Source organism: Magallana gigas, chromosome 3 (assembly GCF_963853765.1).
Source record: "Magallana gigas chromosome 3, xbMagGiga1.1, whole genome shotgun sequence".
Taxonomy (NCBI): Eukaryota; Metazoa; Mollusca; class Bivalvia; order Ostreida; family Ostreidae; genus Magallana; species Magallana gigas.
In genome coordinates, this window is record NC_088855.1 from 58,741,637 (window position 1) to 58,765,109 (window position 23,473).

The 23,473-nt window shown below is 34.0% G+C and overlaps 3 protein-coding genes and 2 long non-coding RNA genes across 9 annotated transcripts; 4 read left to right on the forward strand and 1 right to left on the reverse strand.

Moving 5' to 3' along the window:
* The first annotated feature begins 426 nt into the window (after nucleotides 1-426).
* LOC105323738 (uncharacterized) lies at nucleotides 427-2,500 on the forward strand. The gene is made up of 2 exons (XM_034482557.2): nucleotides 427-559; nucleotides 1,097-2,500. The coding sequence occupies exon 2, from the start codon at nucleotides 1,097-1,099 to the stop codon at nucleotides 1,784-1,786; it is 690 nt and encodes a 229-aa protein (XP_034338448.2). The 5' UTR covers nucleotides 427-559; the 3' UTR covers nucleotides 1,787-2,500.
* Nucleotides 2,501-7,433: 4,933 nt separating this feature from the next.
* LOC105323739 (sigma intracellular receptor 2) lies at nucleotides 7,434-10,258 on the reverse strand. Of its 2 annotated transcripts, XM_066080633.1 has the most exons (4): nucleotides 10,106-10,258; nucleotides 8,277-8,421; nucleotides 7,599-7,852; nucleotides 7,501-7,517 (listed from the first exon to the last, which is right to left on the reverse strand). In XM_066080633.1, the coding sequence occupies exons 1-3, from the start codon at nucleotides 10,214-10,216 to the stop codon at nucleotides 7,602-7,604; spliced, it is 507 nt and encodes a 168-aa protein (XP_065936705.1). In that variant the 5' UTR covers nucleotides 10,217-10,258; the 3' UTR covers nucleotides 7,501-7,517; nucleotides 7,599-7,601. The 2 variants fall into 2 exon arrangements, with proteins under 2 accessions (XP_011421127.1, XP_065936705.1); XM_011422825.4 differs by having other exon boundaries at nucleotides 7,434-7,852.
* Nucleotides 10,259-10,771: 513 nt separating this feature from the next.
* Nucleotides 10,772-12,795, forward strand: LOC105323740 (uncharacterized). 2 transcript variants are annotated; one of them, XR_010712485.1, is made up of 3 exons: nucleotides 10,772-10,923; nucleotides 11,890-12,067; nucleotides 12,324-12,795. It is a non-coding gene; the product is annotated as an uncharacterized lncRNA (long non-coding RNA). The 2 variants fall into 2 exon arrangements; XR_010712486.1 differs by lacking the exon at nucleotides 10,772-10,923 and adding an exon at nucleotides 11,011-11,161.
* A 465-nt stretch (nucleotides 12,796-13,260) lies between these two features.
* On the forward strand, nucleotides 13,261-16,883 carry LOC105323741 (uncharacterized). Of its 3 annotated transcripts, none has more exons than XM_066080635.1 (7): nucleotides 13,261-13,620; nucleotides 13,752-13,805; nucleotides 14,166-14,294; nucleotides 14,570-14,681; nucleotides 15,017-15,169; nucleotides 15,620-15,772; nucleotides 16,484-16,883. In XM_066080635.1, exons 1-7 carry the CDS (start codon nucleotides 13,521-13,523, stop codon nucleotides 16,881-16,883), a joined length of 1,101 nt encoding a protein of 366 aa, XP_065936707.1. In that variant the 5' UTR covers nucleotides 13,261-13,520. The 3 variants fall into 3 exon arrangements, with proteins under 3 accessions (XP_065936707.1, XP_065936706.1, XP_065936708.1); XM_066080634.1 differs by having other exon boundaries at nucleotides 13,272-13,620; nucleotides 14,570-14,696; XM_066080636.1 differs by having other exon boundaries at nucleotides 13,471-13,805; nucleotides 14,570-14,696.
* Nucleotides 16,884-20,875: 3,992 nt separating this feature from the next.
* LOC117692942 (uncharacterized) lies at nucleotides 20,876-23,234 on the forward strand. Its single transcript, XR_010711621.1, has 5 exons — nucleotides 20,876-21,222; nucleotides 21,361-21,648; nucleotides 21,983-22,112; nucleotides 22,267-22,316; nucleotides 22,442-23,234. It is a non-coding gene; the product is annotated as an uncharacterized lncRNA (long non-coding RNA).
* The last annotated feature ends 239 nt before the right edge of the window (nucleotides 23,235-23,473 follow it).

The window sequence follows — 23,473 nt, forward strand, 5'->3', positions numbered from 1 at the left end:
CCGATGCCAACATCGAAATAACTACCTGGCTTATTTTTCGCCAGCGGAAATGGCCGAGTAGTTACGATTGCGAAGTTTAGTCTCGTTCAACTAGACTGGCTGATGTATATGCCTGTCTGATATCATCTTCTCACCAGAGGTCGTGCTACACAACCTTTGGTGAGAGAATGGTCTGATATGCACGATAGACGATAGAGACAGAGGACCAGTCTATCGTTCAACCTGACGCTCGGCTGTCTCCGTAAATCTCCGACGAGCAAAACTTATTAAATTTAAGATAAATATATTACATTCGTAACACGTTACATAATAGAAAGTTAATGGAAGAATGTTACAATATAATGATTTTAAAAACTTGTATTTCTTTGGTTTGGTGTAGGTAATATATATTACAATCGCAACTTCTCAGAAGTTGCGATTGTAGCCTCGGCTAATTCCGCTCCATATACAAACCTCGGATGTGATTGGTGAAGGAATATCGTGTGCGCGAGACATCCGAGTAGTTCCGAGTGATCGAAAATTCATAGAGGACGTTGGGGTTATCGCTTATGCTGAAAAGGTAAGCGCTGGCAGATTCAGATTAGTACCGCTTTAGGCTGTCCCAAGATATTTATGCAGCACATTTGGACGATTTTAAATAAAAAATACATATATCTGTGAAAGAAGTGCAATTGAAATAGGCCCCAGTTGAAAGGGATAATTTCCAAGATAATTTCATTTACACATTATCATCTTTACATCTGTTCTCCATTCGAAATGCACTCGGATTACATCGCGCAATTTTACAACGTTATCATCCGGGCTTGCTGCAATACAAAATCCCCGTAGACATCACTTTTTTAGCATTGCATTGAAAACTGATAAGCTAACAGGGGCGTTTCGACTGAGAAATCTTGGAAATTTTTTCATATATTTGAATGAACATCGTTTGAACCCTGGGGTATTTATAAATATAATACAATTAAGCAAAATGTAAATCCAGAATATCTTGGGACAGCGTATAGATCAGGTTTGGAACCAGCATATAGTTAAGGAAATGTGTAGAAACACACTGCAGATGTTTTCAGTGACCAGTGGGCAACCATTTCTTTTCCAGATGCTGTCAAGAAGCTTTCGTTTCCTGCAATCCCGTTTGTTCGCCACCAAACATCGCCACACGCGGAATTCTTTTTACTATGATGTTCTGAAACTTCCATCTACCGCCAGCCAAACACAAATCAAGGAAGCATTCTTTAAATTGTCCAAAATACATCACCCAGATGTCAGCGACAGCGAGGATTCTAAACTACAGTTTCATCTGATAGCTGATGCCTACGCCATCCTAGGCAACGTTCACTCCCGGAGAATGTATGACAGAGGCCTGATATCAGAGGCTACTTCAGCCCCGCTAGCAAAACCCGAGGAGGAGGAATACAATCCATTCAAGTTACCACCAAAGCCAGTGAAAAGCGATTTAGACAAAGAAGTTCTGCAAAAATACCAAGATATATCAGTCCAAAGACGACGGGAAAAGCAGTTAGGTGTGGCTGTAAAAGAAAAAGAAAAAGCAAAGGATCATGACTCAGACAATTTTAGTCATATTGGGTATGGAACACTCAAACTGAAAAGAAAACGCGAAAAATTGAGTAATCTTGAGTCAGGTTTAACATTTGCTTTCGTGTTTTTAGTTGGTGTTGTAATGTTCAAGGTTGGATACCATGGATACTTTTTAAAAGATATTGATGCAAAACAAATGGGATATGATAAGGAAGCTCAAAGGGGGTCAGTTCCTAAAACTCTATATTAAGTACACACTTTATGGAATGTGTTTGTTCTGAGTTGATGAGATGAAAGCAACGGGTTAAGAACTTGTATTATTATGAAATGAGATTAGGAATTTCAGTTAAATACTAATATCCCACTATAGAAATGATCAGTTATAATTAAATCTGAGGGGTTAACAGTAGGCTGTCTTCTATCCAGGGCACTCCTATAGTACTTCAACCTCTTTATTATCTGCCTGGAAATTTGCTTTTCTTTGTTTGGTATACCATATTTCATTGAAAATGTCTTGACAGATTATTTTTAATTACAGATCTTCCTTATTTTTCACAGCAAAAAACCCCTTCTAGATCAGTGGATAATTGAGATGATCTGTATAGCACGTTAAATTTCTGTAGTTACCAATACATGCTTCTTTTGCTCGGTGAATTTTGTCTTGTGAGTGAAGTGACTCATTTTAGTCATTGTAAGTGTAATCAATATACTGTAGATTGATTGCATCATTCAAGTAATTTAATTTGTTGATAATATCTATCATCATCATTTGATTGATTGTTTAATTCCGATAATTTCATTTGTTGATGATATTTGTCATCATTATTTGATTGATTGATTTCATCATGCATTGGGAAGACTACTGAACTATGAGAAAGTCCAGTTAATTTCTGTGAAACATATATTGATATGTGTATTCTAAATGCAACTGTAAAATACACTATTAAAAGTTTAAAAAAAGTTATCTGAATTCATGCTTATTTCTGCATGTTCTAGAAAAAAAAAATTTCAAGCAGAAGTATTCATTTCATATTGACAATATTTCATATCCATTATCGGTACCGTAAAAACATGGTTATAGCAAACATGCTTATAATGAATTGACGCTTACTGCGAAGTGATTTTCATTCCTGGAGACTTTATTATCTAGGCCTATAAAAAAAAATTGTGTGTTTAGGGTAACACTGATGAAAAAATTAGGTAGTTAAGGATTTTTTTTAATTTTATCATATTGTTTTCTGCATGAATCCTAAGAATGTTTGTTTGTTTCATATTTAAAGATGGATTTTTTAATAGAAATAATATAAAATTCACAATCGGATAAACACAGACATCTAAAAATGGTAGGATCGGGGCATTTTTGTAGGTTAGGTCGGTTTACCTTAAACACACAACTTTCTTTTTTAGGCCTTATTGTAAACTTGAAGATATAAGGAATTACGCTTATAAAAAAGTAAAACCGCCCTGCTCTGGCACTTCTAAGCCTCAGGTGCTTGAGGATAGGATCGACCCCCACTTCCACCCCCCCTCCCCCAAGTATACAGACCTCCGGGACTTTATTCATTTTTTAAAAATTAAATTATCCTTTTACAACATATTTCTAATCTAATTTATACATTCAATGCATAAAATTACCTAAAGCATACATTTTTTAAAAAATCAGACCCTCTACATATATAATACAAGAGGGTTGCTAACTTCGTCTGCCAGCAAGGCACTGCTGATGAATATTTGTTGAAATGTACTATCAAACTACATCTACCAGTAAAAACGGTGACTATATGTAGTAGCCCAATAATTCCCTTCACCGAATATCTGCATGCCATGCCCGTGTAAATACATTTATTGGGTATATTAGGACAATTTTCACCGACAAGTTTCAAGTTTTGAACCATCCATCTAGAATCAACAGAAGGGTGGGTTTATCGCAAGGAAGATAACTCCGCTCTTAAACAGAGCAATTGCATGGCAAACTCGAAAAAAGTACAATTCATTAGAAGTATGAATTCTTATCAAGCCACGAAGACATGAAAACTTCTTTATCGTCTTGGGTACTGGAAAATCTGAAAGGCACTCATACTGAGAAATAAAAAAATTAATGTTATGAGTTATCTTCCTTGCCATAAACCCTTACTTCCTTTGATTCTAGATGTTGTATACACAGAGGGTCTGATTTTTTAAAAATGTTTGTTTTAGGTAATTTTGGGCAATGAATGAATATATTAGATTAGAAATATGTCCTAAAAGGATAATTTAATAAAAAAAAAAAGAATTAGGTCCCGGGAGTCTATATACAGGGGGGGGGGGGTCGATTGTCCTCAAGCACCTGTGTTCTAAGCATGTTTTACTGTATACAGATAGAAAATTTGATTGTTGTTATCTTGCATGTATAATTATGAAGGGAGCACTGGGTCGCCATATTAGATTCGATCGCTCCTCTACTGCCACTGGGGTATACAGGTATATACAGGTTGAGAAAGTTACGGTTGGTTGCTTTCCGATCGAGGCATTCATGTTGCACAGACTTCTAAATGCATGAACTACACAAAGCAGTGTTTGTAACAAAGAATAAGGGAAACAACAATAAATAAAACTCAAAATATATTTATTTGTAGAAAGAATTTCCAAGGCACCCGTATACTTTTGCACAGATAGTGCCGTCTTACCGGTACTTCCCATGCACATCAAACGTGTGTCCCTTCACAGTAACAAAATGATAATAAATCCAAGATAGTAACAACCTGGTATCGTTTCCATCAGTTTCTACAAAAATGTTCCGTTTCTAAAATCCATGTGACATTGCTTGATCTGCCACAGTGTGTGGTTTGCACATGTGCGATGTTATAACAGACACAGGAAAGCAGTCTACAATTATCGAGAATTTTTAAGTATATGTGCCTGGATTTCAGTCTGTCTTGTTTTGTCGTTCATTGGATATCCTTGCCAATGCAGTGGTTGTCGTATAATTTTTGTTCAAAACGCGTCTCAGCACGTCTTTTCGTCAAAGTATGAACGTGTTAGGGTGTATGAAATACCTTAATGCGGTGGAGCTTGAATAGTGCTCTCGGCCTTATATAGGAGGTGTATATCGATGAGCAGAACAATAGAAATCCACAACTAATATGGCGTTAGTCAGAGATAAAAAGGGAAATAATGCGTATTTATGAATTCATGTCAGCTTTAAATGCAAATGATTCACAAAGTCTCTCTACTGCCTGATTAATCATTTTTTGCAGTTTTCATTGAGTATTAGCTACATTATTGCAGCTAATTGAGTATATACATTGGTATAAATATAATTAAATCATACATTCCACACAGTCAAATAGCATATATGATTTATAAGGTTAGCAGTTAGGCCCAAGGGCCTCTTGCTTTTTGTTATAATGTGGAATTGAAGGGAAATCAAGTTGTCAAGTAACAATTTCACAACAATCTAATTAAAATTAGATCTTAGATCCGCTCACTACGATCGTGATCCTAGTGAGCGGATCTAAGATCTAGTTATATTGAGACTGAATTTCACACCAAAAAAAAAAAACCAAATAATATTATGACTTTGGCATTTGACATAATTGCCTTCAGAAATCGTAAGGATATTCTCTATATGCCATAAAAAGTCATCATGATTAAATTTCACAGCAAAAACTTCTAAAGGATTTTTGAGAAATGTACAGTACCAATCAGACCCAACTTAAACAGAAAGTAAACCCCAACTAAACCCTGGGTTTACTTTCTGGGTTTACTCGGGGTTTACTTTGGGATTACTAGAGTGGACCCTGAGTAAATCCAATATAAACCCAGAGTGGACACAGAGAGTAAACCCTGTCAGAAGTATACCCCTGAAAGCACACCCTAACTGTGTATTAGGAATATACAAGTCAGGAATTACATGTACAAGTAGTGGGATGGTAAGATAGAAGACAGGTCTGCTTCACACTTCAATGCATACTATTGACCTCAATAGCAATTTCCAAGTAAACCCAAAGTAAACCCAGAGTGGACACAAGTTTTCAAAAAGTAAACCCAAAGTAAACCCTGAAAGTAAATTCAGGGTTTAGTTGGGGTTTACTCTGGTGTTAGGTTGGGTCTGATTGGTACTGTACCATCTGATTCGTGGAGATCACAGACAAAGTGACAGATAAATGGACCCTCGAAGAGACCTCAATAACTTTCTTATTTTTGTTTTTTGCTAAAAGTGTGGAATCCAGTGTTCCACAGTCTGCATGCGCATGCTTCCTAACATGTATATTATCAATATTTAACTGGATCTGTTGGACTAATATCACTGCAAGACTAATTTAAGATGGGACAAATATGAATTTAATGAATTCAAAGTAATCAAAATATATACAACTGAATGATTACGCTTTGTAATACATTAACTAGAGGTACTGTGAGCAAGCTCACAATTGATACCCCCCGCTAAGATAAAAATCATAATGCGTGTATTTTTCCAATTACAGTAAATATTGGATGAATCTATTTCACCGTCTATTTTCATTAAATAACAACTGCTCTATTTTTTTAAAACTGTTGGTCATAAGCAATATTTGTGTGAAGTAAGAACATTCAATGCTTCTCCATAAGAAAGATAATGACCAGACACGAATTTTGCACTTTTTATGCCAGTGACCTTGACCTTGCCCAAATTACCCTGGGTCAAGGTCATGACACACCCTTTGGTCCTAAGCAATATTTGTGTTAAGTAAGAACATTCAATGCTTCTCCATAAGAAAGATAATGACCGGACACGAATTTTGCACTATTTTCCCAACGACCTTGACCTTGTCCAAATGACCTTGGATCAAGGTCATGACACACCCATACGTCATAAGCAATCTTTGTGTGAATTAAGAACTTCCAATGTTTCTCCATAAGAAAGATATGGGCCGGACACAAATTTTGCACTTTTTCTGCCAGTGACCTTGACCTTGCCTCAATGACCTTGGGTCAAGGTCATGACACACCCTTAGGTCATAAGCAATCTTTGTGTGAAGTAAGAACTTCCAATGTTTCTCCATACGAAAGATATGGACCGGACACGAATTTTTGTATTTTTTCTGCCAGTGACCTTGACCTTGCCCAAATGACCTTGGGTCAAGGTCATGACACACCCTTAAGTCATAAGCAATCTTTGTGTGAATTAAGAACTTCCAATGTTTCTCAATAAGAAAGATATGGACCGGACACGAATTTTGTATTTTTTCTGCCAGTGACCTTGATCTTGCCCGAATGACCTTGGGTCAAGGTCATGACACACCCTTAGGTCATAAGCATTCTTTGTGTGAAGTAAGAACTTCCAATGTTTCTCCATAAGAAAGATATGGACTGGACACGATTGCACAGACAGACGGACGGACAGACTGACGGACAGACGGACAAGGTGATTCCTATATACCCCCCCAAACTTCGTTTGCGGGGGGTATAATAAATAAATAACCCTTCTCTTTGCAGTAAATGTAAATTGCCATACACTGGGTTTTTTTGTGGATAAAACCTTGAATATGTTCCTGAGTCTTGAAAGATATGCAATAAGTTGTTTAAAAATTTCCTCACTTTGATACAATCTTCGTTTGCGGGGGTATAATAAAGTATACCTACAGATCTGTACATGTGAACTCTTGCACATCAACTATCAAGCTAATATAGTATGGCACTGTAATGCTAGTTCTCTCTTTGATCTAGCTGGATCCAGGTTTTTGTGGCCTGACAATTAACTATTGTTTTCCCCACAGAATCCTTTGTTAATTACGAGTACCTGTAAATATTTTTGGTTTTATAAAAATTTATACAAAATGTATAACATTTTTCTCTTATATTATTGTAATGGAATACCAAATAGGTAACACAAGCTGAATAGTATATATATTGTTATTCAATTGATGTTTACATTATGAAAAAAGTTACAACTAGTTGATTTTACAGGCAAATCAGAAAATACAAGATGTCCCCAGTATCAGGATTATATTGACTGTCAGGCTCTGCAGGATTCTATTGACTGTCAGGCTCTGCAGGATTCTATTGACTGTCAGGCTCTGCAGGATTCTATTGACTGTCAGGCTCTAGGACCTTTTCACTTTCTTTGTGTACACGCCACTAAAGAGTGAGTCCAGAAGCATCAGGAACGGTACGATGAGGTAAGGAGCATACACGGCCAGCAGTGACAGTCTCTCCTTGAGAGTATCCGGCCCTGGATATTTTGGATGGTTAAAGGACTCCATCAGAATGTGAAAGCAGATGGCTATGGTTGTCGTGGTAACATGAGTGGAATACACAATAAATGGCACTCGTATCCACTGACAATTTTGTACACCTGCAAGTACTCAATTACATCAGACATTTGTTGGAACACATTCCTATCACCTTAATTAGATCAAACATCTGTTGGGACACAATGACCTTAACATTCAAAGGGGGTCTGGGATCCATACAGAATAAAGTATAATAAGGCAGGAATCACATTTGCAGACAAGGTAAGAAGTTAAAAAATGTAAATATAAGCATTAAATCATGATTTTTTGAAGTATACACTCTCATAACTGCAGCGGTGTGTGCATACAAATATTCATAACGCGCTAACGCGCGTTACTCAATTTGTATGCACACACCGCCGCAGTATGAGAGTGTATACTTCAAAAAATCATGATTCAATGCTATATTAAGAAAATGTGTGGCATACTAAAATATCTTGGGACAGACTTATATTTCACGGTACCTAAAATCATCAAAAGACTAACCTTTCCATAGAGCATATGTTGCCACAAAGAAAAAAGGAAACTGTACAAGGATTTCACACAGGCAAAAGGATTTAAACCAAGGAGGGGGGTCAGCCATCAGAACATCTTTAAAACTCTCACAATAGTTGTTCTTCACATCCACCAGCTACAAACATGACAAAAGTGAATTGAAACTGAGTGAGAATTACTGGTCAGATTATGTCCATCTAATGATAATCTCTGTGACAGTTTTAGAATAATCCAGTTCATCCATCTTAAGAACATTGGTAGAGCAATTAAGCTGTTTCTGTGTAGGAATTTCAATTGTAATCTTCCCAAAAACGTTGAAACTGTCCAATGGATGATTAAGATTTGAGACAGGTGTCATTATATGGCCATAATTTTTTGCATTAAGAAATGATTCATTTTTTTATTTTATATAAACCTATATAATAGCGAAACTGTTCAATTCTGTATGATTTTTATCATGGCGTCACAATGATCATGGTACGCATCAAATCTTCTGAGAAGCCCTTTGGCTTCACAGGATTTGATCAAGTCACCAACCAAGTTCATAAGAAATGAACTCAATGTCTACCCAAGTTATACAAGTATAACCAGGGATGGGGCAATTTATGCTTAATAATCCGCAAAGCGGATTATAAAAAAGCGTTAATTGCTCCAACCCAGGACGTTACACAAGTATAATTTCGATAGATATTGAGTTCATTCCTTATAATTTAATTTTCTGTAATTTGCTGTACAAACTGAGTCCGTTTTACTTTTAAAAATGATGTTCAAAATTCAAACGTAACGTCAAGTGGATTAGTACGTTTTTGACGTTGGTGCATTGTGACGTGCAAACCAGGTTATACAAATTTAACTAAATTTTTCTATCCAATCAAATTCCGTGTTACAACCAGAATTAAATTGTATTCCAGTGATTCGAACACCTTAACTTGGTGTTTATTGTGATCGGCTTCGGCCGATCACTGTTGTGTCCATATGAGGCATCCGGCAAATGCTTCCACGTGCGTGCGCACACATTCCGCTTGCATAAGTAGTTCTTATAAAAACTTGAAGTTTGGTTTAGTATTTATATAACATTTTACCCAGTTTTATATCAGTTCATTTACCTTAAGAGATGCAAACATACATAAAATACAGTTCGACCTGCTAATTCAAGAATGCACATTTTGTCTCATGTGTAAGAATTTGATCGAAAGATTCATTCAGTAATGCAGTTGACCTTGATGAACTGACCTCAATCATAAGAAGATGCTCCATGAACTGACCTCGATCTATTGATGTTGCATAATAGTCGCTAGGAAGATGGCTTGATTTATAAACAAGTTTACGTTATAATGCGACCTCAATAGCAAGTTATGATGGCATTCAATGTTTTTCAGTCACATTAAATTATTTTAATACAACTCTTTCTTTGTATACGTGTTAATGCTCTTTGAAGAGCCCTACTCAGTATTCTGAAGAAGAAGATACATTAACATTTAATAATTACGTTAAAAATATAAAACTAGACAAGGAGTTAACGAACGGCTTTCCCCAAATTTATTTCAAAATTATATTTGTTGACGGTTTATAGGATGATGAAATTATGGTGTATAGATTCAAAATATTCTATATTTTGTAAAAATACAGTGCTTTTTTAATTATTTTACATCAAACTGATCATGTTGATTGCTTTTAGCTATCAATATATCATTATTGCCGATCATTCCTTTAAAAGGAATACTTGTTTCTTATCCCACAACAAGCAAGCTCATCTGGGACGCCCACTTCAAATTAATGTAATGTCTCTTTTTTGTTTTGATAGCAAAATAAATACAAACCATTTTGGGATAAATCCATGATGGAAATATCACTTGTGAATCAAACAAAATGGTGATAGGGATGTGTGATACGAAATAAAACAAAAACACAAAGTCTGCAATTCGAAACATCGTTCTTTACTTTCACTTTCAGGATTATAAAAATCAAACTGGTGTCGAAATTAAATCCGCATAGCCCCCCCCCCCCCCACCCCCTCGAATTTGAATTTACGAAATTCTTGCTGATAATGGTTAACAGTCAATGAGGTATTTGACATTTCAGTTTAGAGATTTCCGCGGACTTAGAAAAAGTTTAGCTATTTTGAATATAATTAAAGAGTTCTTTTATTCTAAAAATAATCACTTTATCGCCTCGATTTATTAGATAACTTTTTTTTTTCCGATCAATGATTTTTCTAAAATAACTTCCACTTATAATTTATCAAGGGTATTAAAATACCAATAAAAATTTAAAGCGCTGTTATAGGCGGAAAAGAAAGAAATTTATTGTCGAATTATAAATTTTGGCAACACGATCGAGTTTTCAAGAATAATTGTCAAATTATTGAATTGTGTAAAGGAAAAATAAGGATATACGAAAGAGTCACTTGAAAGCTTATGTGCAAAAAACACAAGCTGGGTTCGTCGAAACGGAACTATGGAGAAGGAAACGCGAGCATTCTATGTCCCCATAACAAATATTGATATTGCATGTTTCAAAGCATCGCACTGTCGTAAGGAAATTTATAGAAAATACTCAAACTAATGATTTACATGTAGCAACACTCTGTCACGGATATCATGGGATTTCGATTTATAATTTAAAGCAGGGGGGACAGGTGAGTAATTTAATTGTGGATAATTTAGAATATGTACTGCAGTTCCCGGTATTTTTGGTGTTTTCAATGTCATAATTTTCCCACATATATCTTGGCGTTTAAAAATATACTTTTAATACTAACCCAACTTCCGTGGAAAAAAAATGATTCCTGCGGCCAAAAGTCGATTGCGAGCAAAACCTAAAAATGCTCTGTACATGTACATCAGTAGCTGTTCTCGATGCATGATTCTAAAAAGGTGAGAAATGACTTTTCAACTAGTTTTTATATATAATCAAGGGAGTCTAAAATTAAACTCACATGTAGTTTTGTCTATTGAAATGAATAGAAATCATTTCATTGCAGCTGGGTTGTTTCTTGCAGTAATTTCTTGCGATTGAGTATTTCAGGTATTGCAAGAACTTTGTGTACAACAGACATCGTTAAACATTACACATAACTTGTGTATAAGAGATTGTTATACTTTCATGTTAAATACTGAAATCTGATTGGTTAAGACGCAGTTCATAATCCGTTCTATTACCCTCAGCGTTAGCAACGCACTTAGCAACGGGTAACATTACAAATTGTTACATGCGCGAAAATTATGCGCGTACGGTTCGCTGTAGAATTCACGTTATTCCTATATAAAAGCAGTAAAATATTCATAAAAATTAAGACATTCAGTATAACAAAATAAATAGTGCCTGTTAGGGAGGATAACAGTTGAAATTGACACCCCGAGAAAACCATTGTCAACCGACGCGAAGCGCACTATCTATATACTGTGTGTATAACAGAGACTGTTGAACATTACACAGACTGTGTAGCTATAACATGTCTTGGTGTGTATTAAGGAAATTGTTGTGTATGGGATGGACTGTTGTGTATAACAGATCTTGTTTATAAAAATCTATATTACACATCTTGTTATATGTTGGATGTTTATTGCAGAAAATGTAATATATGAATTATTGTGTGATACAGGTGTTGATTGCAGGGCCGTAGCAATGGCTGCCTGCAGTGGTGAGAAGATGGACCGCCTCCTGATCACTCTCTGTTCCTTCCTCGGAGTTTGCGTGCTCCTGTTGGTCTGTGTTCTATCAAGTCTTCTTCACAAACACAAATACATTGGTGGCGTCTCCAAGCTCAAAGATTTTTTATGGTACATCAATTAATATTCAATCATTGGTATTTTTATCATTTTCTTGCAAAAAAAAACAATCGATGTTTTGGTAAAGTCAGTATAAATTTATTATGTTATTGTGATGTGACTAAAACCTTTAATTTTTTTGTCCCAATTTAATTAAAATTAGACTTTTACAACCGCTCCTCTATGATACGCTATTGACGTATTGGAGCTTTTACAAGTCTAATTTTAATTACATGTAGATTGTTATTTGTTTTGTTATATTTTTCAGTAAAACAATTAGAGGTAGACTAGGTAAGAAGACAAAACCCGTTGTGAATCCTACATATGAGGAGCAGGATTTGAGTTCTACAACGGTGATTCAGTCCAGAAATGACCATGTTTACTTGCACGTGGATACACGCAGTTAGAGTGACCACGACATTGCTATTAGAGAATCTGACTTTTTTTGATCTAGAAAATGTGAGAGTGTGTGTATGTACAGGAATTTGTGCTCGGAAGATAACAATAATCAAATATGACTGTTGGTCTTATTGTGATAGTGTGACATGTACTAATGAATAGTTGTGAGAGACAGCAACAGTTGTATAAAAGGTAGACGTAAAAACACTTCATAAAGAATTTTACTAGACGGAACAGTTTGAAAGTAAGCGTGAAGACACTTGATGAATAGTTTTAATGGACGGAATTTTTTTTATTAGATATTTTATCGTGCAAAATTCAGAATAAAATGTTCAAATCATTATTGCCTTGTTGTGTTAGACCAGCCCTTCCCCACTGCATCCCTCCCTTTTAATGTGATAAATAATGTATGAGCATTTGCATGGAATGGATGATTCAGTTCATCAGTTCATCGTAATTAATTTTATTACTACAGTATGTTAGATTAATAGGTTTCATTAAAATGGCAATATTTGATGTTTGATAATTTTATTGTACAACAATTGTGTTCAGACTCAGAAAGTATAAGAAAACGTATTTCTCTTAGAACCATTTTTTTTTTTTTTTTTTTTTTTTAGAAATTAATTCTATTTTGTTGGTTTGAGCAACTTTTGTATGGTTATTCAATTCCAACGACGGATGAAGGAAGTTTAATCATGTTATTTTTTTTTACATTATTTAGTTTATATCACCCTTAAAAAACTAATGAAATTAAAAAAAAAAAAGAGAGGGAGAAGTATAAATTATGCTGCCCCAGTTCATGCAGACAACAGAGCATCTTAGATTTTTTTAAAGAGCATGAAAATCTATATTTGTTCTAAAAATAAATCGACCATTTGATTTCACTCAGCGTCATATATTAATTAATGCCGGAACGACACTTATGTAATTTGATAGGATATTTCCTTATGGTTTGAGGAAAAATCGAGAATAGCTCACGGAAGCAATATTCCAATAGTACTGGAGTAACGAGGTATGTTATATTCGAATGAAAACTTGTTTAGATTAGTCCGATGGATTCGAAGTCATGAAGAACACCTGCCATTTTTGTATAACCAGTTTTTATGTTTTTCTTTTGGGTTGCATTATTTGCATCAAATGTCAGGAACTCAATGACTGCATTAACAGGTAACACATCATAGTGTGTTTTAAAAAAATGATTTACAGCAACATTGAAAGAAGTTACCTTTTCCTTGCAAAATGCAAATGTTTCTGATAAGAAACCAGATAGTTGTTGCTTGTTGCTTTTTCATTGTATGGACCCCTCCGAGGTGCTGTAAGGATTACTACCAGGATGGCGGTCTATGTAAACGTAAGTCGAACGCTTATCTTAATCCTCTAGTCGTTTTAAAAAAAAAAATTAAACATTTATTATCATCCTTTAGTCTTAGGTAAGTCAATCGCATCTTAAAGTAAAAAATCTGAATTATTGATTTACCGATGTTATAGATTTTATTAAGAATACAATCTATTGAGTTTTTCGTAATCCGTCTGGTTTTAAAAGACTATATATTGGCAATAACTCCTTACTGAGCTGTGTAGTTTTTGCTCCTATTTTACAGCTTGTTTACTTTATTAAGAGTACAACGTTATTGTAGTTACCCCTATTTCAAAGATTGGATGGTTAGATAATAATTGTATTTATTTAATTTGATATCCGTTTCCTTTTAAGCTTGTATTGGCTCCTACGGCAACAATTGCTCTAGTGGAGTTTGTTCATCCGGGTACTTTGGACATGGCTGCAATGAAAAATGCCCATGTGGAACGGTGCTTTGTGATCCAGAACACGGGTGTCCAAAAGGTATGGACTTATGGCTTTTGGGAATTTCCTTTCGAAGAGGTTGGGGATAATGAAAATTAACGTAGACTAACGACAGTGGGAAAAATGAAAATTTATGTAACTGTTTTCTGTCATTGATCAAAGTATTTTATTTCCGTAAAACATAAAAAGAAATTAAGTAACAACGAAAGTTTTGTATAATCACTTCGTCAAAGGAAACTATGTACAGAGCTTTACCAAATTTCACACAGTAATGTATTTTGAAACAAATCCACTGATGTTATCTTTATTGACAGATTACGGACATCAAGTGCACCACTACTGGCTGTTCATCATATTAGGGGTGCTGGCTCTCAACAGCATTCCCATTGTCATAGCATTTAGTGGATTTATCACCAATGAACACAGGTCTGAAACATACAAGTACGTAGAAATCAACCCTGCAATCTACCCCCATTTTCCCTTACTGATGACAATGTTTTATCTGTCTTAACTTGTCCAATACTTTTATCAATAATTTGAATATGATTATATATTTTTATGATTTGTGCAAAAGTACAGCAGTTAAGAGCCAGAACCCCTGTCTGGAGTATTACCAAACTAAGCGTGACGATTCAAATACTTCAATGGTTATTTTCACCCTGAATTACATGTATCGTTTTTAGATAAGACTTTAATATGTTTAATCCAAGAATTGAACTGAACAGTAATTTAAACAAACTCCAAACATTTATTGTTGATAGAGAAACAGAAGAAGATACCAACATCTGTAGGGGTAACGTGTTCTGTAGGATAAAATGGTCAAGTGTGTCTTTGGATTCCTTCTCAAAGTGTTGGAAACGTCCACCTCCTGATGATTCTGATGTAGAGGACGTGAAACAAGGCCTCAGATGGAGGTCTGAATTATATAAATACATTTTAGTTCTACATCAGAAAGGTTCTTTTGTTTACATTTCAAAGTTGTCAACTAGTACTATCTGTTAACAAAAAATCTTTCCAAACTTCAATCAATTTTGAGAAAACCTCTATTTAAAGATACAACAAACATAAGGTTAAAGCAAATATCTACATGTAGACGAATGCCTGGCAATGTAGTTCACGAAAAAAGGTTGATTTCACACGCTGTTTTAAGATCAAAATGGATTTTATATAATATATGATTGGATAATCTGTAGGACATTTATGCGACATAGTTTGGGCAATTTGATTATCCAATAGTTCCAATACTGTAACCTATCGGTCTTTGTTCTCACATGCTATAAACTATAGGTGTTTTCAATGATAAATCCCAAATGAAAGATTAACACAGATACCCCAAACAACATTACAATCATTTTATTTTACAGAACCAAGAAACATGGTACTGAAATCAGTAACGAGAACGTTCCCTCGAGAATGAAATGGCCAAATGGTTTCAGAAATAGTTTCTTAAGGTGTTGGAAAAGTTCGCCCTCTGATAACTCTGCCGTGGAGAACGAAAAGCAAGATCAACGATTGAGGTTTGAATCATTTGAAAACATTTCATTTTTAGACAGAGTAAACCGTGCCTCACATTCAACGCATATAATAGTATTTCTCATGATGTTTTCTTAATATAAGAAACAATAAGAAAACCTCATCAAGATTTGCAAAATACAAATGGTATTGATAAATATGCTATACTTGGCGAGGGTTAAAAAAAAAGTTCTCAACCCGAGCCTATACATCGCTTATATTTCAAGATTAAAAAAACCATCCATTTTGTTTATCCCGTTTCATAATATCACATTTTAGCAAGCAAGCTATTTTAAACCATTTTTGCATCATATCAGTTGTTGAAACCACAACACTGTGGCGTAAACGAAGCATAAAAATGAATAAAAAAAAATAAAAAATAAAAAAATAAAAATAAATGTCACCATGCATGAGATTATATTGGGGCATTGACCGACTATAACTTTTGTTTATTGGGATTTCGTTATTTGTTCAATGCAAGGGGTAGCTGCAGGATAAAGAATCATATCTTTAGATCATGAGGAAAAAGACTTGTAATAAAACATTATTATTTTGTAATTACGAAAAACAGGTATCTTAATAACTATAAAAAAGATTCTCTAATTACAAGAAAAGATACTGTAATGAGATGATTATTCTTTCTATCTTATTATTGTTTTGTGACAATAAGTTATAAAATTGAAACCTAAGGTACTTTTTGCTTTTATTATTTACAGCAACACGGATCATGAAACTGTTATACGAGAGAACGTGTTTCATAGAATAAAATGGCCAAATGTTTCGTTGAATGGACTCTTTAAATGTTGGAAAAGATCTTCTGGTCATTCTGATGTAGAGGACGTTGAGCAAGATCTAAGTAGATTAGAAAGTACAAATAGAGGCGGGGTGTTGAATCTATACGTAGACACACAAAATAAACACGTTAAGAAAGAACAAGTACAGACTGATACAGATAATACAACAGACACGTCAAAAGAAGACTACTTTGTAATGCGCATGTCCACAGCTCCACCAAAGGAAGCGGTCCACCATTTCACAGGGCGGGAGGAGGAAGATGGCGAGGATGATTTAGACGATGATCAGGAACTAGTCTACGTAGAAATGAATTTACAGTGACGTGAATAAGTAGATAAAAATTGGGTTGTGTATTTAGTGCCTGTCACCTTCAAATGACTGATAGCGACGTGTGTTCATCCTAATAGATTTAAGTATCAGTTGGTTTAGTTTATTCAATGGTTGGTGTATTGAGATAATAAGGTTAAGTACGTAAACGTTTTATGTATCATGCGATTAAAATAAATGAAGGGTTTATAAATTGAGATAATTAGATTTGATTTATAAAAGCAATTAAGCTTTTCCCTAATTCAATAAGGAACATTTTGATTTATTTAAACAGCTGAAATTCAATACATTATTAAATCTAATTAAAAATTCTAATAAATTGATAGCCTCACTTGCAAAATTACCAGGTACATGCATGAATTATATGCAAAGTTGTCCCTTTTATAACAATCTTCACTTCTTTTAAAATTCCATTAAAACAGTCATGATATTTGGTGTCTTTAGTTCAAAACATTATCATTAAACATTATAACAAAACAAAACTTATCACCACATATCATTTTTTCATTTACTTTTAGGAACATTTCAACTGTTCCAACTCGATGTTTGTGCCAAATATTTGTTTTTAATCTCTGTGTAAAAATTTTGTCTAGATCATTTGTTTACATAAAGTAATTTTGCTTCGATCCGCTTATGTAAGGTTGAGCTTAATTTAGAGAAATTTAGTCAAAATCAAATTAACAATGAAATCAAAGCCCACCAAGATGACATACTTCAAAGTTCACTGATTCAATTATTGTATTCGGAGGTAAGTTATTTCCGAAAATAAGATCAAACGCGAGAAGAGAAATCTAAATCTAAAGATGAAATTTGAGCTGTTTGAAACCACAGTCCGTGCGACATTGAGAAAATACATTTAGAATTCATAAAAATGTACTGTGTGTTAGAAAAAATACAAATACGTCTATGGTGTATTTTGAAACCGGCAGGATGCCTTTGAAGTCTGTACGCTATTTTCGGATTTTTAAGTTTTGGTTTAAAGCACTACAAAGTAGAAATTGTATCATAAGGTCATGCTATGACAAAATGTTAGAAGAGTGTGAACACAAATGGAAAAATATATCAAACCGGGTGTCAAATATCAAAGACAAATTGTTTTAAATTAGTTTAGGCTACATCTGGGCTGAACAAGACAAAATATGTTACAAAAGCAATTTTTTTTTACGTATAAAGCGAAGAATAATTGAAACTTTGATGCAACATTTTTTATAAATAGTTCATCTATATGTATGTTATATAAAAACATTATTGAATATTTTTCACTGCAATATTATTTGGTTAAACCCATTCCCTGTATTTACAAAAAGATCTCAGTAAAATCAGAATGCCATTTCATAATCTATCCATAGAAACTGAACGCCATAACAATATTTTGCAAAATAATAGAATATGTGAATTTTGTAGATCCGTAATTGAGAATGAATATCACTTTGTCTAAATTGTGTCCACCAGCAATTACTAGCCAAATTTGTCAAAAAATACTATTGGAAAAACAATCAATGTATAAATTTGTACAGCTATTATGTGTAACCAATGTTAGAGAACTCTGTAACTTAGGGAAGTTCTTGCATCATGCCTTCAAACTACATGTTGATTGATAAACTATTCAACAATTGTTGTAATTTAATCAATGTGTTGAATTTTACATTCTCCAATGTTATTATTACTGTACTACATATTCATTGTTGTTTTTACCAGTTTGTTAGCAAATCCATGCAATGTGCTGCATATATTCTGTTAAAGACATTTCATGCAATAATATGTAAGTCTTACGCAATAAAGAAAGTTGGAAGTTGATTATCCCAAAAGGCTTATCAAAGACATTAATTCCATAAACACACCGAAACTCGGAATGTCCGCCGCTTGAGTTGAGCTCAGTTAAAGAAACTGTATTCGCTTTTGAAACTGAATCATCATCATCATCATCATCATCATCATCATCATCATCATCATCGTCATCATCATCATCATCAATATTATCAAACTGCGTATGAAACAAGTATGACGATGGATTACGATATTTAATGAGAGCAATTACAAAACATATTTTATGAGGGGTAAGAGAAAACCCTGCATTTGTAATTTATTAAATAATAGTTTTCCATTTTGGTATCAATAATTTTGAATTTGATAAATTTGTAATTTTGCTGGTTATATATAGACTTAGATATTTCCGTGCATGATTTAAATTCTTCCCACAGCGATCAGGAAAAGAATTAAAATGTCCATATGTAATACTTGTAAAACTGTTGTCCAATGCGTGAGAATTCCAAACTAAATCAATGAAGTAATTCAGTTGCATTGGATAAAAAACAAATGTTAGCCCTATTTTAGGGAGCAAAGAGGTTAAAATGAAATAAAATTGATTTATGCAACCTTCTATTTACTGAATGTGTTTGCCTGACGATAGCACATTCTTTCCGTGGAGACCAGGATGTATTTATTCATAAAGCCCCTTTCACGATTGGCGCACGAGCAGAAGCGACGAAATATTCGTGCGAATTTTGCACGATCTAAGCGAGCGTTGTGCGATGTAAATGCATTGAATCTTGCGATATATCTTGCGTCTGTATGCGACTGTTGTACAATGAAAGCATCTGTTGAAAGATAATACGATAGGAACAAGCGAGAGACTAGGTGATCGGACGATTGAACGTACGCCAATGTGATTTGACGTGCGATTATGCGTTCCATGGTACGAATGATCGTGCGAGTCAGAGGGGGCATATACACCGCCAATATTCAGTAGACATAGTTGAAAGCGAGAAAAGATGCCGCCCAAGAAGATACAGATAAGCAGCAGCATTTAGTATTATGCCTCAATACGATTATTCTATTATATCTCATTGGTTTAGAAAGTCACGTGACAGGGCGATGTCATGGGAATGAAAAAGCCGATATGAGATACGATGTAGACAAATATGATTGAATCAACAATTTTTAATCATTATAATTCTCTTAATATATCAGAACCAACTTAATTATCTATGATTTATGAAAGAAAAGTGAGACAGTTACATGGGAAATCAAACAATCACGACAATCAACGTATTTTCTGTAATTATATGTTGCTTGGTATAATAAAACGTTTATTGCATTAATGTTCAGGGAATATGCATTAAAAACAAATTTCTCTCGGACGGAGCTCTTGGGAAATTAGATTTTTCTTGAGGGAATAAATCTTTCATGCATTTCCATCACTATCATGCAATAAAAGTATATTTTGTTCTGAAACAGAGATACTTATACATGGTGTATAAACTAGTAGCAAATCATGGCATATTAAGGCTGATAAGTCGTGCAGTGATAGTAAAACGTTGCAAGATTACATGAGACACGTTGAGCAACAGTCTCACGGTCGCAAAACAGACGCATAAACGCCAGCGATTTATCTTACGAACTTTATAAATCGTGTATCACTCTTGCGAGTACACAACACGTTGTAAAACGTTGGTACTAATATTCGTGCGTTGCACTGCGATGATTTGGATCGCGTTGGGTTGCGTCTGAATAGTGTGCATGTCCACTGTTCAGAGGAGACTTGATGCGACCAGTAAAACGTATGCAACGAATGCGAGAGCTCGTACAACTTAAGCGAGGGCTCGTGCAACGTATGCGAGAGCTCGTGCGAAGCTCAAAAATTTCGATCGCAAAGTGGTGTAAAGTGGTCGTGCGCCAATTGTGAAAGGGGCTTTACATTTTTATGGCGAACATGTGTTAACTATCAAAAGGTCATTAATCTCCAACTACAAATATAATTGCAATACAAAATTTTGAAGTACAAATTTAATTACGTCTTAATTATTTGTAATATGAATTACAAAATATTATTCCAACAATTATAAATAGTTCTTGTAGAAGCAAATATGTATGATAAAAAAAAAACTAGCTAGTAATATAAGCAGAATCAATTGATGTAACAAAACATTAATTTCAAATGAGTTATTGTGGCCTCTTATACAAATAAACACATTGATTTCATTTCTGTCATTAAAGAAACAAATCATCAAAGATCATTACAATAAACGCATAAACACCCACAAAACCCTTCCCCAGCCTTACCCATTTTTACCATGCAGAAAATCAACAAAACATTAAGATAATTGATATATTTGAAAGTTTTGAAAACAGATGAACCAACAATCATTATCAGGTTAAACTCTCTAACTCTCAAAGTTCAAAATAGAGATCAAAACCATCTAACTTATTACGTTTCTTCCTTCTTTTCCAAAATGAATTCAAAATGCACGGTATTGCATTTGATCGTAATTTTTGCTGGAGGTATCTTTTGTTTTGCTGATAAACATAAGAATGGAATCTGTAACAACAGCACGTATGTTTATTTTTTTTACTCAAATGTGAATTTAAAAGTATACGCTTTATCTATCTATCTATCTATCTATCTATCTATCTATCTATCTATCTATCTATCTATCTGATTTTATCGGGCGTTAAATATCTTATTTTTAAGGAGTATTCCAACATGCTGCCCGAATTATATCTACAACGATACTATGAAGCAATGTAAAGGCTAGTATGGTTGTTTAGTTCACCTTCAAACTTCACAAAACTGTAACAACAAACCTCACTTTAACGTTTACTGAGGATGTGTTCTCTGTTCTAGCTTGTGTCGGACGGTTCGGTGTCCACTGCAACAACACTTGTCCTGAAGGTCATTATGGGATTGGTTGTAACAACAAATGTGCTTGCGATAACAACTTATGTGACAAAGTTTCAGGATGTCCGATAAATGCAACTGGTACACAACTTAAACGATCTAAAGTCATCATTTTGTTTGCATTGATATATTTAACTTAAATTAAATCAAATGTTGTGATGCCCCCATTTAGGCAAGCGTGAAGAAATATAAATCATGTAGATATATTATATGGCGTTCATGTGTTCGAATTTCTTGAACCATTCATCTTAACCAGACTTTCACTAATCTGTTTTGTCTATGGCTCTGTCCCAATCTAAAATCTGTACATCAATTATTGCTTGAAAACAATTTCCTATGTTAATAATAAACATTGTTTTAACATTAAAATACTGTTCACGAATTTGCAACTTGACTTACGTGCATTTTTTTTCAGAGAATGGCAATCTTTTTCCTGTCATTGACAAAAAAAGACGATATTTGAGAATGATTCTACATCTTGCATTGTCATTATCAGCAATTATCACTATTGTCTTGGTGGGCGTACTTTTAAGGATAGCTTACAGGTATGGTTGAACATGAACACATTACTATAATATATATATATATATATATATATATATATATATATATATATATATATATATATATATATATATATATATATATATATATATATAAAACAGATACTTTAACAATATTTTCAAATTAACATTTAAGATTAAAAAGAGGCGAGGGGACAAGAAACGACAGAAGCATTGGAACAAATGGTATAAAAATTTTATTTATTTATTTCTTGCTTGTTTGTCTGTCTGTATTTTTGTGTCCGTCCGAATGTATTTTGGCTATCGTTATCTGTCTGTCGGTGCAAGATTTTACATCGATTCATTTACAGTTGGAAACATGATGATGCCCGATTCCTCGGCAGTATACGCTGCAGTAGTGTGTACAAATAGAACACCGATACAGGGTGTGCAACAAAACGATGAAATGTATGGAAATATTATAATGCTACATGAACAAAATGGAAAACATTAAATAAACCAATAGGAGAGTAGCACGTGACATTTAAGCAAAGTGACCTTCGTACTATTTTATATAACAATTATTCATATATCTGCTACTGAAAGAAAAGAGAAGCAAAATCTAGGAAACCATACTTAACGTAAAATATATGAATGGCATTGTCTTTAAAAAATTCGGATTACAATATTAGTTTGGGTTTGATTTTAGAAAACGCGTTATATTTTGTAAACTTTGCTTGAGTTTTCATTCTAGCAATTGTGACATAATTCTTCTATGATACAATAAATGTTGAATGTTGAACTTGAAAATGCCAACTTTTAAGAGAAACGATTTTTTGATTGTTATCAGCTATATGCTATATTTTGCAAAATTACAAGAGATTATTAGCTATCTATTAATGATTACATGTATATTGAAAGAGTTTCAACATGCAATTATTTTTTATATTTGATAGACGCTTTTCATATGCTGGCATGCATTATAATCTGACTTTTGGTGTTTATTTTCGTCTCATTTAGTAAAGTAGCTGCCTGACATGATAATCACAGGCATTTTAGTTACCAAACATGCCAATAATATTATTTTGAAATAGTATTCTAATTACCAATAAGTACACTATATTTTAAAAATATGTTTATGCTGTTGATGACTGTTATGAATAAAATATATAGCTATGCAATGTCTTTGTTTTTAATCCATCTTAAAATTAACAATTCTTTATCTCATCATCAAATTTGCACTTCAACATATTCATGAGCAGTCAGGGAAGAAGAAGTATTTCAATGTCTAGCAGGCTCAAAACATGTATTCATTCTGAAGTTTTGGCCAGCACTGGCAAGAGAAATAACTCCAAAATTGCAGCCATACAATGTGAACTGGAAAAGTGTTGAAGCAAGTAAAC